This window comes from Heterocephalus glaber, unplaced genomic scaffold (assembly GCF_053883595.1).
Source record: "Heterocephalus glaber isolate CG9 unplaced genomic scaffold, H.glaber_assembly_v1.0 deba00001600, whole genome shotgun sequence".
NCBI lineage: Eukaryota > Metazoa > Chordata > Mammalia > Rodentia > Bathyergidae > Heterocephalus > Heterocephalus glaber.
Window position 1 is genome coordinate 9,935,963 of NW_028258372.1, and position 16,304 is coordinate 9,952,266.

The following is a 16,304-nucleotide window of genomic DNA, read 5'->3' on the forward strand; positions in this document are numbered from 1 at the left end:
CAATGGCATGAATAAAGCAGTATCACTGGACTCTCTATGAAGCCTTCAGCTGTACTTTACAGGAAGGATAATATGGCAAATAAATTCACATTATTTAGAATCAAAAACAGACAAACCACGGGGCCAAAGATTTAGCTCAGTGGTACCATGCCTACCTTGCAAGTGCAAGGTCGTGAGTTTGATCCCTGGTACAAAAAATAAAAGAAAAAATTTTAATAGGGGCTAGAGATGTGCCTCAGTGGTAGCGTGTTTCCCTATCAGGTAAAGCCCTGGGCTCAATTCCTAGAACCATCAAGAGTAAAATAACAACAAAGGTTCTCAAGACCATCTGAAATTTTTATTAGAAACTCTAGAGGGTGGTAGCAGAGAAGCGGTACTCTTAACATTTCCTTGGGTATTTTTTCTTTTGGCCAACACCAGAAGTGTGTGAGAATCACTGCCCACAGTGCCTAGAATGGCTCTCTACCTGCAGTAATTCTATATAAATGTTTGATGAATGAATAAATGAGTCAAAACCAGAAATTAGCAACTCAATGAGCTGTGGCCACACCCAAGGTCTATGGGTCCACGTATCTTTAAAGCATCTTGCAAACTGCGTCATCTGGCCTAGAGAACTGCTAGCTCAAGTCTGGTCTGTGTTGCCTCACTCCGTTTCATTCCTGAGCTCCCAGGAATAATTGCACTCTGCTGAGAAATGGTGAGAAGGAAAATTCTGCTTTTATTTATTGCTTGACTTGTAAAGTAAGGAGAGTGAGACCAAAACCCTAGCCACACATAAATATGTACTGACATTCAATACAGCATTAAAATAATTACCTGGGAGGTCTTTAGCTATAAAGTCTCCAGCACTTGAGGTTCCTACACAAGTAAATGAAAACCCATCTCAGTATAAACAATAAAACAAAACTTAAACTTTATCAATCAGAAGACACTTACTCTAACTAGAGACTTTTCCAATCAAAAGCTGCCAATTAAGCATTTCCACTCTATCCAATCAAATATTCTTTGTCTTGCTTATTTGAATACATTACAGAAGTTTTTCCCTTGCATCCCCTCTGTGGAACACTATACTACTTGTGGTCTGGTGCTACAGGATTCATGAATTACTGAATGTTCAAATAAACTCATTAAATTTTGATGTGCCTGATTATCTTTTAACAATAGTAGCTGAACTGAAAATAGATCTATCATATGATTAAGCTGTCCCACTTCTACGTATAAATCCAAAGGAAATGCAATCAGCACACCAAAGAAACACCGGTATGCCCTTATTTACTGAGGCATTATTCACCTTAGTCAAGAAATACAATCAACCTAGGTGCCTATCAAGGGATGAATGGATAAAGCAAATGTGTGCATACACACACACACACACACACACACACACACACAGAGGAATATTATTTAGCCACAAAGAACAATGAAACCCTATTATTTTTGAGAAAATGGATGGAACTGGAGGACATCATGTTAAGTCAAATAAGCCAAGAGATAGAAAGGCAAATACTACATGTTCCCTCTCCATGTAGGAGTGGGGAAAAATAGTTGGCTCAGATGTAGAATAGTGATTACTAGAGTTTGGGAAAGATTGGAGAAGGGAAGCTGTGGATAAAAAGAGGCTGGATAACAGATAACAAAAACAGACAAAAAAGTAAGCTGTGGTGTTCCACAGTGCAGACAGATGACTACAGTTCACAACCACTACAAATATGATGAAGATCCAGAGAGAGGACCTCAGAGGCTCCCAATGAAGAGATGATAAGGTGAGGGAAATGCTCACTACTGTGATCTATCTAATCATGCTGCCTGTATGGGTTGAAATGTCACACTAAATCCATTAATATGTATAATTACATGATAATAGAATTTTAAAAATTAAAACAATAACTACTTATTGACTACCCCATACTTTATATATGCCAGGCACAGTAGAGGATACAAACTGATCTAAAAACCAGCTAACCGTCATATATTGGCAGAATTTGGATTTGAACTTTTTATTTTTGACTTCAGAATCCAAGCTATCGCCACTAACATACAATACATGCAATGGAGGTCACTGTCTATTCAATATCCCCCAAGAAGCACTAGGTGCCGGCATATATGCAGATCATACATGGTCTGTCTTTATGCAGCTTCTAGTTTTAGTGTGAAGGCAGACATTTGGTGATGAGCGCAATAAGTAATATGGAGGAAAACTGCAAGATTCTGTATTACATGGGAGCCTGCAACCAGCAACCTACCTTTGTCTGTTAAAGACAAGATTGTCCAGACATTCTTTTTTTTGGTACTGGGGATCGAACTCAGGTCCTTCTGCTTGTGAGGCAGGTGGCGGAACCACTGAGCTAAATCCTCGTCCCTGTCCAGACATTCTTAATGATGGTAAGACAGGCCATGGTGATAGGTGTAGGGATGATGACACTGTGGTCTCATAGTGTGGCAGAGAGACTGAACTTTGCTCTGATTCCAACAGTGAAAAGTGGAGATTTATAAGCAGAGAGTTGGTGGCTCTCTCACTTAGAACACTTAATTCTCAGGCTGATAACAACTTTCGACATTATAAAGGCATGAGCATCAGCCAAGGACTATACTAGCTTGTTAACAAAATGTTAAATTTGATACTTATGATACTTACAAAGGAGTTTTAGAAGGCTTGCCTTTTGAAATCACCATTGCAAGAATAACTGGTTTCTTAGGATGACAATGAGAAGTTTCTGTGGAAATAAAAACAATTTGAGGAAATTGGCTATACTTATTTCTCTCCAGCCTAATTGCAGCATTCAAATTCCCTTTGACTAGCCATTGAGTTATCATTAGAGCCTCCTACCAGAGCTGCTCCTATATCCAGGCAAACCACTCTGCATATTTCAGCTAAATAAATGTTTTAAACAGTAACTATTGATATCTTCAGCAACTAGCACATTGCTTAATACACAGTTCAAACCCAGCTAATGCCTGTTGGAAAACAAACAAGTAGACAAACAAAAGGACTAAAGAATAATGCACATTGGGCTGTGCTTCATATGTGATATCAGTAAAATGCACTAATTTTGCTTAGCCTACATAAGATCCTAGTTAAGCCATCCACATGCTCCTATCACACCTGCGACAAAATGCAAACTATGTTTATGAGTCTTTGGAATCTGGTTTCTGATCACCTTTGAAGTTTTGCTTTTTTGCCCCTTTCCCTCTTCTACAAGCCAAAGAGCTATCTAGGTACTTTAAAAGTCCTCAAACATGTCATGGTCTCTTTGGGTTTTGGGGGTCTTTCCACATGTTGTACCCTCTGTCTAAAACATTTTTCACTCTCTCTTCACGCAAACCAACTGCCTCCCTTTGTCCCTACCACCCCCCACACACACACACACACTCTGTTGGTTTGTTCTTTGGAGAATGCTAACACATCACTTTTACTTACAATTGCTTGTAATTTTTTTTTACCTCCCCCTATTCCCATCCCACTTGATTATAAGCTCCTTAAGAGAAAGAATTTAAACTGCATTACTCATTTTTATGTCTTTCATAGCTGGCACAGTGTGTACCGTAGCTTAATATGTTGAAGGAAAAAATAATTCAAATATAGCCTACATTAAGTCAAAGGCCTCATATTTAAAAATAAAATGAATAATATAGATTTATGATACATGGTATGACATTTACAAACAGCAAATACATGTTTTAAAGGATGGATTAAGAATTTCCATTCTGTTTATTTTCTGGAATGCACTTACAAAGGGTAGGTGCACTTTTCTGTCGTGAGGTCACCTTTGTGACTTAAAGTTCTATGCAAAAAGTAATTTTGAGATTGATGCCAATTCTCTAAAGCCAAATTGGCCCCAGGGTGACTTAAGGGACATTTCTCCAAATATAAGATAACAAAAGTTAATTACAATTTGTTAACGTTCTCCACCTTAGTAAGGCCTTAAGCCCAAGTTAGTTCCAGGGATGGCTGGCTCCGAAGTCAGGGACACATTTTTCCTCTGGTTCCTGAAAAAGCTTTCTGTTCACAACTTCAGATGCCAGGTTATCATTTGGCCCTGTCGTTATCTTCATCATTCTGATAACGAACTTTTCTTTTATCCTTTGACCTTGGATAGAGGTCATAAGTACACCAGACAAGTAACTAGAACTTTTATTTGTATGGTAACATGTAAGCTTAAATTCTTTCCTATGATCTCTTCATTTCACAGCACTGATAAAGCTGGAGAGAAATACTGCATTGCTAAATTATAGATTCAATTTGATCACTCTCCAAATTAGTAATCTTTCTCCTTCAGTCAGGAGTTTTTGGTATCAGCTAAACTAACTTACTGATGATGTATTAATCATTTCAAGCAACAGTATTTCTTGAAATATAACTTGGTTTTGATGTTGGCTTTTTAACAAGGGGATAGTATTTGTTCGTGTTTACTCTTTTTGTGCTTTTTGAAGAATCACATAAAAATCACGTTTTGTCATTGGGACATTGCTGTGGTTTGGATAAGAGTCCCCCAAAGGCCCGTGCATTAAAGGCTCAGTCCCAAGACTGGTGCTATTGATAGGTTGTAGGATCTCCAAGAAACGGTGCTTCATGGGCCATCTTCTACGCACAGGAACACACTCTGGAAGGATTTGAGAGCCCCAGCCTTCTTTCTTCCTCTCTTTCACTTCTGGCCCTGAGTGAGGGTTTCTTCTGCCACAAGCTTGCACCATCATGTTCTGCCTCACTGCAGGCCCAAAAGCAACGGGCCAACTACCAGGGACTGAAACCTCCCAGACTGTGAGCCAAAAGAGGCCAAAAGAATGAAAGAGGGAGGGTGTTCCCTCTTTTCAAGTTGATTATCTCAGATATTTTGTTGCAGTAACAGAAAGATAACACAGAGATTTCACTAGTACAGGTCATGGGGCATAAGACTGTACAGTTAAAGAAAAAGCATAGTCCACTCAACAACCTCAGTCACTTCAGGTCCAGATGACAGAGCAAGCGAGGAAGAGAGACACTCCCTTAGGGAAGAGTCAGGGAAAGTGTGCACACCATCCTCCAGTCCACCCTGGAGACTGGAGAACCGTCCAGCTTTCTGTGAAGTGGAACCCCAGTTCAAATACCAGCTCTAACTCTTATTAGCACTGTGAGCTCAAGGCAAGTTATTTAACTGTTTACCATCTGTATTACAAATTGTTGCATAAAATATGTACAAAGGTTTAGCACGGTGCTAGCCTCCAGTAAGAATTCAATAATTGGCAGCTATCTCCAGGTGAAGTTAATGTAGCAAGTACAGCCAAGAGCAAATGACAGCAGTGCTCTGTCCAATTATTGCCAGGGAGTTCCTCAAGCCTAATTTCTCAGCTGCCTGCAGCCTGGCTCACTCCTCAGAATAAGAATGATCTTCTCTGGTAGCAGATGAGGCTCTCTCTATATTTGTGACATTCACCAAAAGCATATTCTCAGGCAAATAGTAGAGATCACAACGAGATTTCAGTAAGAGAGACTCTTGAGATGACAACCCACTGACAACTCTACTCCACTGCAACCACCATAGGGTGAACAACTGTCCTGATTTGTTCTGGACTGAGAAGTTTCCCGGGTCGTGGACTTTCACTGCTAAAACCAGGAAGGTCCCAGGTTGGTCACTCTGCCAGCATCTTCTCAAAGTTGAGCACAAGTTGTGGTACATGCAGCCTGAACAGGTGGCATTATGTGATTCATCATTACAGTGACTGAAACTTTGCAATTAAAATTTCTTTACCTGTAATATTGAATATTAAAATGAAGAATTCCATTTTACTTTGCCCAGACTGTTAAATACTTGAGAAGCTTTTTCTTAATTTTCTCTCAGTCACTCTTCTCTCACTCTCTTCTTTCTACCCAGACTGGGTGCCCCATGAAGTTCATAATGGCCCATCCCATAGAGTATTATACTAATTCCCATTTGAAGCAATTATCTCACTGTGACTCTCAGAAACTCTTAAGAAATTATTTCTGAAATAACTAATTAACCCCAGCAGAAATAAGAATGGAGAATGCAAAGAAATAAACAAACAAAACTGAACAAGGTATACGTTACAGATTACTTTTCAATACAAGAAATTCTCTTCTCTAGTAGACATTATCCAAAATACCCACTTCCAAGGCTATAAAAAATATACTATTGACCTTGCTTCTCTTAATTACTGTGGAGCAATAAAGGATTTGCAACTAGGTAGTTTCCTTTATACATTCCATACACAACTGGTTGGGCATGAAATAAAAAGTGTCTTATACTTTGAGGAATGCTAACAGCAGCAGTAAAAGTTACAATTTTGGAATTATTGATTACTATGATTATATTAATCAGTATTATCTCAAGTTTCTATCTCCTGGCCTAAAAAAATTAAGAAATCACCTTTTCTGTATCCCCATTTACCACCTGGCTACTGTCCTTTGTAATCTTTTCCTGTTCTGCAGATGCTAGGACCTCCCCTCTCCCACTTCCCTTGCAATCTTTCCCTCCTCATCTGTGTCTTGTACCATTGCTCACTGACTCAGGTGAACTTAGAGCCGAGGCAAAACTGCGAACCAAAAAGCTTTTCTCCATCTTTTCCTTCTTTCTCCAGCTCCTGGAGTGACTAAATATTGCTGATAATGTTCTCTGCTCACTAACACTTACATCATCCTGACTTGGGACCCACAGCTCAAGAACTTAGTTTCTCTCAGTCAAGAACATTCTGGAACAACTTTGGATGGAAAGTAGATCCCATTTAATTTGGACTTTATTAACTTAGGATATGGCAAATGAATAACACTTTTAGCCAAAATATACCCTTTATTCAATTATAAAGTTTGTTGATCCAATTGACAATACAATGGTAAGTAAAAATGTTCATACTACTTTACATATAATGTAAAATCTTATAGATAAGAAATACATTGTAATATATTTAATATATAACTTCTTTTTTCTTTTTTTTTTTTTTGGTACTGGGAAACGAACTTGGGTTCTTGCACTTGTGAGGCAGGCGGCGAAATCACTGAGCTAAATCCCCAGCCCAATATATAACTTCTTATAAGTTAGGAAGAAGTAATTTTTTAAAGCATTGACAATATTGTTTTTATCTTTATTTCCAAATGTTTCACAGTTTTACCAAATATGATTTGCTGGATCATTGGTAAAAATAAATCAAAATTGTCATGTGTATATAAACATTTAAGAAACAGTATTACTAGTAAAATATGATACATTCATTAATTCTTTTATTGTTAGCCTACTATTCCACAGATCTTCAATGCTTTCAGTCTTACGGAATCAATCCCAAAGAAAGTAGAAAATAAAACTATTAGCAAATAAGGCTATGTTGTTTAGAGAATTAATTTTTTCAGCAAGACTCGCTTTCCTGATTTCATACCACCAATTGACAATTTGATAACATTACCCTAAAATTACTGTTTAAGAAGTCATATTAGAAATTAAATGACAAGTTTTCATTTAGTCTGCCATGAAAACATTTTTGTTATGACAAATTTATCTACACTGATGAGATGTTAATTCAAGACAAAGTAAAATTTTTAAAAGAATTATTTGACTTTGGACATTGTACCAATACATGGAAATTTCAGTCAGATTTTCCTCCAAGAAACTGGAAATAAGGTAAAAGTAGCCTGTTCTCTGAGAGTTAAACTTTAAGGTCACATACAATAGATAAGAGTAGAAATAAGCAAAGTCAGTTTTGAAACACAAACTGGCCTGACTTAACTGTACCTTGATTTTTATGGAAAGAACATTGCTAAGGGGTAGCCATGGAAACAGAGGAAGAACATACAGAGATGCTTCAGGGCTGGTGGCCATCTAAGTACTGTCAAGAAGAGAAGGAGCCTAAATCAAGAGCAGCAGGGCACCCCTATTATATTGGAGATCAGTGTCGAACACTGCAACCACTGAAAATTGAGTACCTATTTCTACCTCAGAACAAAATCGTCCTGTGTAAAAATAATAGAATCAAGAAGACTATATGCAGAGCCGGGGAGTTAGCTCAGTGGTTCCGCCGCCTGCATCACAAGTGCAAGATCCCAAGTTCAATCCTCAGTACCAAAAAGAAAAGAAAACTATACACATATAACTCTACTTGTTCCAGGTATGTGTTCATCAAGCACCTTCTGATGCTGCTTTTGGCTTCCTCAGTGAGTGTGGCTACATAGAAAATGCACTAACTTTGAAGTTACAAGTACTCAGATGCACATATTATAGCTCTTAAAAACTCATAATTCTGTTTGTATATGTTAGTTTCTTGACCTAGGCTAACATAAACTCATTTCAGTGCTGGAGGTGTTCTGTGTTGTATATAAAAGATATTTCAAAACCAGGATATAGTAGACCAGATCCTAAAAAGTTGTGGGAAATTCACCAAAGGACTGTTTCTCTGTCCTGTAGGGCACAGCCTGCAAGTCTTCCCCTGAAAATAATCATACATCAATCAGCCAAGCTTTTCCATTTCAAAGGATCACTAAGGAGCTGGGGGTATAGTAAAGTTCAGCAGTAGAACACCTGAAGAATGTGCAAGGTCTTGGGTTTACTCTTCAGCACAGGAACACACACACACACACACAAGAAAAAATTGAAAAACCCAAAACCAATGATCACCAATAGCTTTTTGAAAGGAGGTGCCTGTGATTTATTTCTCATTCCTATTTCTGTTATGCTAACATCGTTGAAATGACAATCCTATGAACATATACAAATTACTGGTGGGGAAGATCACTTAAACCATGGTAGACGGCAAGGAATCCTTAGATTTAAAATATGCCATACATAGTTTACGAAGTAGATAAATATTATTCATCTACCATACGTTCAGATTTGGGGGGGGGTCCTGAGCATTGAACCCTTTGTATCTGGTAAACAAGCACTCTGCCAGATATTATTATTATAGTTCTTCAATTCCAGATACCCTCATCTCCTGCATTATTCTTCCTAGGTAAGATTCACCCATTCTCCTAGGGTGAATCCTGTCCCTCTTCTGTATAGCCAGCAGTACCAAAAAGTTGGCCACTGCCAGAGAAATCATACAAATAAACTGAATGGTTTATTCTACATCCATAACTACGGAGCTATCTGCAGAGCATGCCAATCCTACTCTGGCCCTAATAGGGTTACTTTTTCTCTCTCTCTGGGATAATTTGAATCTCCACAGCCTCCCTAAACACCATGCCTTCTCAGCTTGGCCCCCTTCTTCACTAGGAACATTCTGTCAAACTGCTGTTTGAATGAGTTTACACATTCACCCACCAAATATAACTTTTCTCATTTTACTGTAGCATACCAATTTGTAATGTGCTCAGTTCAAGAGTCCCCGAAACTTTCCAAATGAAAGCTTCGTCTTGCAGTGATAACTCGGGTTGCAGGAAACCTCTCTTTCCAGTAGGAGGCACCGTCGCCTTCCGCTGGGGTGGCGCCGCCGCCGAGGCTTCACGTGACCCGGCCGCCTCTGCGCCGGTGGGCGGTCCTGCAGAGATTTGCTTTACGTACGTAGCGTCATGACGTAGTACGTAAGGGCTGGCTGGCCGCCATCTTGCTTCTTTTTCTCGCTTGTGCTCACCTTCTGGGAAAGCGGAGAAAGTGCTTTGGCGGTTTGTCCGTCCGCAGCTTCGAATTTCCCAGCCCGGTGGGCTTTCGAGCCATCCCTCTAATCCCAACTTCCCCTTCCCCTGATCAGACCTCGGTGAAACTGTCGAAGTACGCAAACTGGACACCCTGGCGGGTAAGGAAAGCGAGGGCTTCGGGGCCCCGATCAAAGAGGGCCCCATCGGAAAGGGCCGGCGTGCGGCGGCCTGGGGCAGGAGAGCGGGGCCGAGCATCTCCTTTCTGTTTAGTTACCGTCTGCTCCGTGTCTGGGGAAGTCGGCCTGCGCTCCGCAGCGGGAAACGAACGGACCCTCCCCATGTGGTTTGCAGCGGGGAGTTGTGGCCGGTGGGTCCCCCCCAATCCAGTCCCCAGCCCGGCCCTGCGGCGCGATCGTGCGCGGTGCCCGGTGGGCGAGGGGAGTTTCCATCCCTCCGGACTGCGGGCGCGCGGGGTCCCCCCCTCCTTAGTGTAGTTTAGTTTGCGACCCTCAAACGACCCAAGGGCCCAGCCGGGGCCTTTATGTTTATGTGTTCGTATATAGTAATGGTAGGATTTGCAGTGAGCAATAAATGAGAGTCTGGCTTAAAGACCTAAAATTCTGTGAGGCTCTTCGGGGAATCTGGACCAACTCTACTTCCGCTAGGAACGTGCTGCCCAGTTCCATTGGAGCAACTGGATAGTCCTTTCTCACGCTAGGCCGCTAGCCACATCCCCTCATCTGCGTGGTGAGTCCCCCTCAGCTGCTCCCAGTTTTTGAGATAGTATTAGCATTATTGGTGTTAGAATGAAGGCCCCACTTTAGAATGGAAATAAAGGGCATGGGGACCAGAAAGGACCACGATAATCGAGGGTTGTTAACTTTGCCCAAGAGCTCTTGTCATTACTCTCAAAGAATATGTATTTGTTTTGACTTGACTTTAAGAGCTTTTGAGTGACGGACCTACTTAACGTTTGCTGGCTCCTGGAGCTGCCTCGATTTCCGCATCGGCCGGTCTTCAGCTTAGATTCGTAGATTTATACCTCGGCAGGGTACTTGGAATCGTACAGTAGGCGGCTCTGCTGAAAATTTTTCATTTGGAATGCACCAGAAGAATCGGAAAAATCTTGATTAAGGGCTTGATAGGCTAGTCCTGCAAATAAAAATATCGGGGTGATTTGAGCGCCTACCAAGTCTAACTCCAGCATTTAAAAATAAAGGTTTAACCTCCCATGTTGGTAATTATGATGCTACTTGCACTGCAGCCATTTTTAGGTGTGTGTCACAGATGTACCGCATCATCTTTGAGCTTCACCCCAAATGCAGTGATACCCCCCCCCCCAAATGAGGAATAGATTGAACTTTAGTTTTGTCTTTAGCGTATAATCGAATAATAATTCTCTAAAAATGAAATATCAGAGTGCGGGCTTTTTAAGTTTGAGGGGGGCGGTATAAACCTGTATGTGTGGCTGTTAGTTAACCTACGTTGTACGTACAGTAGTAAGTCCTTTATATACGTTATCTTTTTTAAAAATTCCTAGAAATCTTCTAGGGAGACGCTCTTAATCCTCATTTTACAGATGAGGAAATGAAATCTGAGAGATTAATTTGACCGAGGTCACACAGCAGTGATTAATTGGTGGTACAGTACTGAATTCAGACCCGTCGTACTGTTTAAACCCAGAGGGGATGCTGTAAATCATCAAACTGCTTCCTTGTTCCTTGTAATTCTGTATTCTTTAGTAACTAAGTAAAATACAGCACTATTAACTGATACTTTTTCTTTACCTTGAGGTCAGTATATGAACACTATTGCATGTGAAGGTTACAGTGTTGCAGGTGTAAAAATGAATTACGTCTACTTTGTGGGTGGGATAGACGCTAATTTCTTGTGTCCTTTACTATTTAAAGTACAGTGAAGGCTTCAGATGACTTTGTATTACCACAGATACAACTTTTAAATTTTAAGATGTTAGGGGCTGGGAATTTAGCTCAGGGGTTCCGCCGCCTGCCTCGCAAATGCAAGGTCCTGACTTCGATCCCCGTTACCAAAAAAAAAAAAATTTATGATGTTATTGTAGACTATTTCCTCACCTTTAAAATGGAGATGCTAGTAATAGCATCTCTTTAAGGCATACTATGTATGGAATTTTAAGGTATATGTGAAAGGACCTAGTACATTTTAAAAAGCCTAGTGCCTTTTATTATTGTGCCTAGTACATTTTAAAAGGCCAACTAATGACGGAGGGAGAAAAGTAGAATACCATATTGGTAGAACAGAATACTCATAAAAGCAATATGTAATCTGCATTTTCAGAATGGCATATATCTTGGGGGGAGTACTTAAATAATTTTTCTTTTTCTTTTTTTTTCCTTCTACCTCTCTCTTTACCTACTGGATTTTATTTGTAAAAGATTTCTTCATGCTGTATAGAAAGGATCACTTAAGAGCAGTATCTTGCTGAAAATAAAAAAAGCAGAATTTCTGTCTCACTCCAGTCCCCCATCCTCTCTCTACTCCTACCTTTCTGGTAAAATCTTTGAAGTTTGTATTATGTTCCTGAGTGTACCCCAGCACTGCTTTCGTTTCTATCTCAGGTAACTTACGCTATTTATGTCATACCATGGTCAACAAAAATTGATCATTGATAAAATTTGTAAAATAAATTTACATAAGTTTGTACAGAACTGTATTCTTAAAGGAGATCCAATGTTGAATCTGAGTTATGACTAACATAATTTCATTTCAGAAAGAGTTATCACCTTTTGAATAGGGTCATGCAGTGAAAATTTATCAGTCTGTTAATTCTTGGTTAGAAAGTTAATGTTACTTTTCTGAGTCATCACATTTAAATTCCCCAATAATACCATTGGTACTTCACTCAAAACATCTTTGTGGATGAAAGTATTTGCTGAAGGGTAACTTCAATAAATTGTCTATTGTGCTTTCCCCCTTATAAAAGCTAAGTATAAACCTATCTTTTTGCCAGTTGTATTCCTAGTCCTTTATTTTGCTCTACATTAGCAGAATGCCAGTCATGTCATTTTGAGCTAGTGTCTTTCTGTATTTGCTGACCTCTCAGATGAGAGGTATTAACTGAGTTTCAACAGAAAACTTGTTTGGCAGACTGCCTTAAGAATCTGAAAATATTTCTGCCTGTATGTTGTACTCACCCCTGTGTGGTGTTTCCAGTTACTAAACATAAAAGAAGGATGGGATGTAGTTAGCATTTGTAGAGCACATCTCTGGTAAAGAAACACTGTTGGGTATTATGTATGTTGTGTGTTATCTAATTTTTTTTTTACTTTCTGTGTTTCCTTATTTGTCTTTTTCTTTACTAGACTGTTTTCATGTCCTCATCACCTTGTATGCAGTTGGGATATCTAAAGACATTATTGAGTGAGTCAGGGTTAGAAGCACAAAAGAACAGATGCATGACTAAGGTTAACTGACCAAAGGAATATTTCTCAGTCTCCTCAGCCCTTTATTTACCCATTAGAATTGTGTCAAGAGAACCTTCTAAGAGTTTGTGTTTCTGTAATATGCTTTGAGATTTATTTGCATCAGATTTTCCTTAATTTTTAGTTTTACTCAACAAACATTAAAGATTCTTTTAGTTTTGTAAAGCCTAGTGAATTAGAGGAATATAGCTTTTGATTACCACTGCCAAGATGTTCACAGTCTTAAGGATTAATATTAAAAATTATCTTGGGACTGGGGATATAATTCAGTGATAAAGTCCTTGCCTAATATACATGAGAGTCTGGGTTTGATCCCCAGAACCACCAAAAAAAAAGTGTGTGTGTGTGTGTGTGTGTTTGGTCTTTGGATTCATGCCAGAAGCTGAAAACAGGTGTGTAAGAAGGTAAGGGAAGTTTGATGCAGAAAGTCCACACAGAAAAAATACCTATTGTACCAGTTGAACACCTAGTTGGTTATAAGTAAAGGCATGATGACTAAGAGAGATCAAGAATTTTTATAATTGGATGTAGCTTAATGGTAGATTGCTTGCCTACCATGAGCAAGGCCCAAGTACTGCCAAAAAAGAATTGGTAATCTTTGATATTTGTTTAATACTTAACTGTACCAAGCATTGAGCTAAGACTATTTTGGGGAGTATCTCTTTCTATACTGTGATAGGTCTGGGAGGTGTTTTATTTTATCCCCACTGTACTATTAGAAAACTGAGAATTAAATAGATGTAAGTAGTAATTTGTTCATAGTTACTTAACTAGTAATTGATAACGATGGGATTTGAATCATTGACCCAGAGCCCTAGTACTTAACCTTCGTAGGTTTCCTAGCGGTATTTCCCAAACTAAAGTGAGTCACAATTTTTGCCTTATCTTCAAACTGTCTGACTGTTAATTAATATTTTACCTTAATTCAACTTGCTGGTTTTTTGGTTGGTTGGTTGGTTGGTTGGTTGGTTGGTTGATTTTTTGGGTGGTTTTTGTTTGTTTTGTTTTTATGTTTGAGACAGGGTCTCACTGTGCAATTCAGGCTGCCCTTGAACTCACTAACATAGCCCAGGCTTGCCTCAGCTCATGGCAATCCTCCTGACTCCTGAGTGCTGGGATTACAGGTGTGCACCACCTTGCCAGGCTCAACTTGCTGTTTTTTAATTAAGTGTATGTAAAATAAAAATTTTATATAATTCACATAATTTGTTATTAGCTTTTCCACCCTCCTTTCTAATGTGTTTTAAAATAAACACATAATCTTATGCTCTTTTATAGACCACTTAAAATCATCTAATATATCACCAGGCCTTTTCATTCTACCCTTTGGGACGTTACTCCTTTAAGAAATAAATGCTGCATAAAAATCAGGCAGTGGTTGCAGTTAATGAAGGCCAGAAATAATGAATGTCTAGAATGGAATAGATTCATCAAACAAATGGCAGCGTTACAGATATAGAGATATAAATTACAATCTTAACTATATACTTGGGACAACCATTTCCATGATACCCTGCAAGGAAGTAGGTTTATTTGGATGAAGAAATAGGATGTCAGGGTAATCTATGACAAGAGAATAAAAATGAATAAGTGAATAAGTCACTACAGAAATCCAGGCCAAAAAAATTAATCTGAAAATAGGATTATCAGAGCCAAATGTTGTAGAGATCAGAAAAATGAGAAGCAGCCTTTGAATTTGGCTGAGAGATCCTTGATAACCCTAAAAGAATTTAGGTCAAGGGCCAGGGATTTGGCTCAGTGGTTCTGCTGCCGGTCTCACAAGTGCAAGGTCCTGAGTTCAATCACTGGTACCAAAAAAAAAAAAATTTGGGAGACTGGAGAAATGGTCACTAAAGAACAAAGAGCTTTGAAGTTTCTACTAAGATGGATTAAGTAGTTAAGCAAGTAGAGAATTAAAGTTTTTCCTTTTTTTTCTTTCTTTTTTTGGTATTGGGAATTGAATTTGGGACCTTGCGCTTTTGAGGCTGGTGGTGGAACCACTGAGCTAAATCCCCTGGCCCTTTTTCTAATGTATTTTAAAGATAAGTATTATAGCTTATTTTTAGTGAACGTGAAATAATAAATACTATATATACATCATTTATCAAATGTCAAAGACTAGCGAATATATGAATAAAATTATAATACACTATTCACTTACAATTTTTGAGTTTTAATTAAAATTTAGAGTTTCAGCAATATGGCACTTGTAGCTTGGTCTGTATTTTAAGTAACTTTTCGGTGTTAGGTTCAAATTAATAGATCTTAATTGAGGAAGCACAATGTGGGAGGTATGGAATTACTTCTGAAAATTGGGGAAATGGAACAGAGAGAGAAATTTTAGTTTCAAAACAGGAAAAAGATATTGAGAGGAGGCTGTTGACAGAGGCGAAGGTTAATTATATTGATACATGTCTTTAAATTTATATTAAGAAAATTGGAGTTTTCTGTGTATTTCTGTGTTTTAATACATACAGACTTATGTAGCTCCCACCACAGTTCAGATTCTGCTTGTAAAAAGACAAAATATCTCCCAACTATAGACAAGAATTTTCTTAACATTTTGAAGGCAAGGAAAGTGTTTTTTGTGATGAGCTGTTTAACAAAAATGGGAAAAGCCAAACATTTTCTGCATGTGCTGATTGGTTTTGAGTAGAAAGAAAAAAATAATGTAGTTATATTTATGTTCAACTTGAACATGGGAAGAATGAAAGTAGAGAGTGAGAATAAGGGTTAAGTTTAGTATGTCTGAAGCCAAGCATGCCAGTGGTAGAGAAATGAAATTAATGACTGGGTGAAAGGGATTCTTTAGACCTTGAGCCAGGCATGGGGGCACACCCCTATAATCCCAGCTCTGGAGGCCAAGGCAGAGAATTGCCTTGGTTTGAGGCCAGCCCAAACTACCTGGCAAGACCCTGTCTCAAACAACAAAACAATCCAACCTTAAAGGTAATCCTTTAGTTATATAAAAGATTTAGAATAGCTAATGATGTTGGATGAATATCTTGGGATAATATTTCTCTTTTTAACCCATAATATCCAAATTTAACAGTGCCAGGGATTTAGCTTAGTGTTTCTACTGCCTGACTAGCAAGTGCAAGGTCCTGAGTTTGATCCCTGGTGCCAAAAAAAAAAAAAAATCACCCAAACTTAACATTATTGCTTTCAAAAAATAAGGTTGACTAGTTCGATCCCCGGTACCAAATAAATAAATAAATAAATAAGGTTGACTAGAAAATTATTTCTTTGGGGTTTTATTCGTAATGTATTTAAAAAATATTAATTACCAT

General features: G+C 38.7%; 2 protein-coding genes across 14 annotated transcripts in view; one reads left to right on the forward strand and one right to left on the reverse strand.

The window, feature by feature from the left end:
- Nucleotides 1–816: 816 nt before the first annotated feature.
- Nucleotides 817–9,789, reverse strand: LOC110350911 (uncharacterized). Its single transcript, XM_021265447.2, has 3 exons — nucleotides 9,274–9,789; nucleotides 2,636–2,714; nucleotides 817–858 (listed from the first exon to the last, which is right to left on the reverse strand). The coding sequence occupies exons 1-3, from the start codon at nucleotides 9,755–9,757 to the stop codon at nucleotides 828–830; spliced, it is 594 nt and encodes a 197-aa protein (XP_021121106.2). The 5' UTR covers nucleotides 9,758–9,789; the 3' UTR covers nucleotides 817–827.
- Prrc2c (proline rich coiled-coil 2C) overlaps nucleotides 9,522–16,304 on the forward strand; it is an 84,953-nt gene continuing 78,170 nt past the window's right edge. For all 13 annotated transcript variants that reach the window (XM_021265443.2, XM_021265437.2, XM_021265445.2 and 10 more), the window contains exon 1: nucleotides 9,522–9,711. The gene's annotated coding sequence lies outside the window, so the exon portion shown is untranslated. The remainder of the gene's footprint in view (nucleotides 9,712–16,304) is intronic.

Bases quoted from the DNA above. Each gene is read 5' to 3' on its own strand.
- LOC110350911 (XM_021265447.2), bottom strand. From the start codon at position 9,757: ATGGGGCCCTCTTTGATCGGGGCCCCGAAGCCCTCGCTTTCCTTACCC. The intron at 2,715-9,273 runs GTATGCTACAGT...TTATTTCCACAG, and splicing joins ACTGAGCACATTACAAATTG to AAACTTCTCATTGTCATCCT. The intron at 859-2,635 runs GTAAGTATCATA...TTACTTGTGTAG, and splicing joins AAGCCTTCTAAAACTCCTTT to GAACCTCAAGTGCTGGAGAC.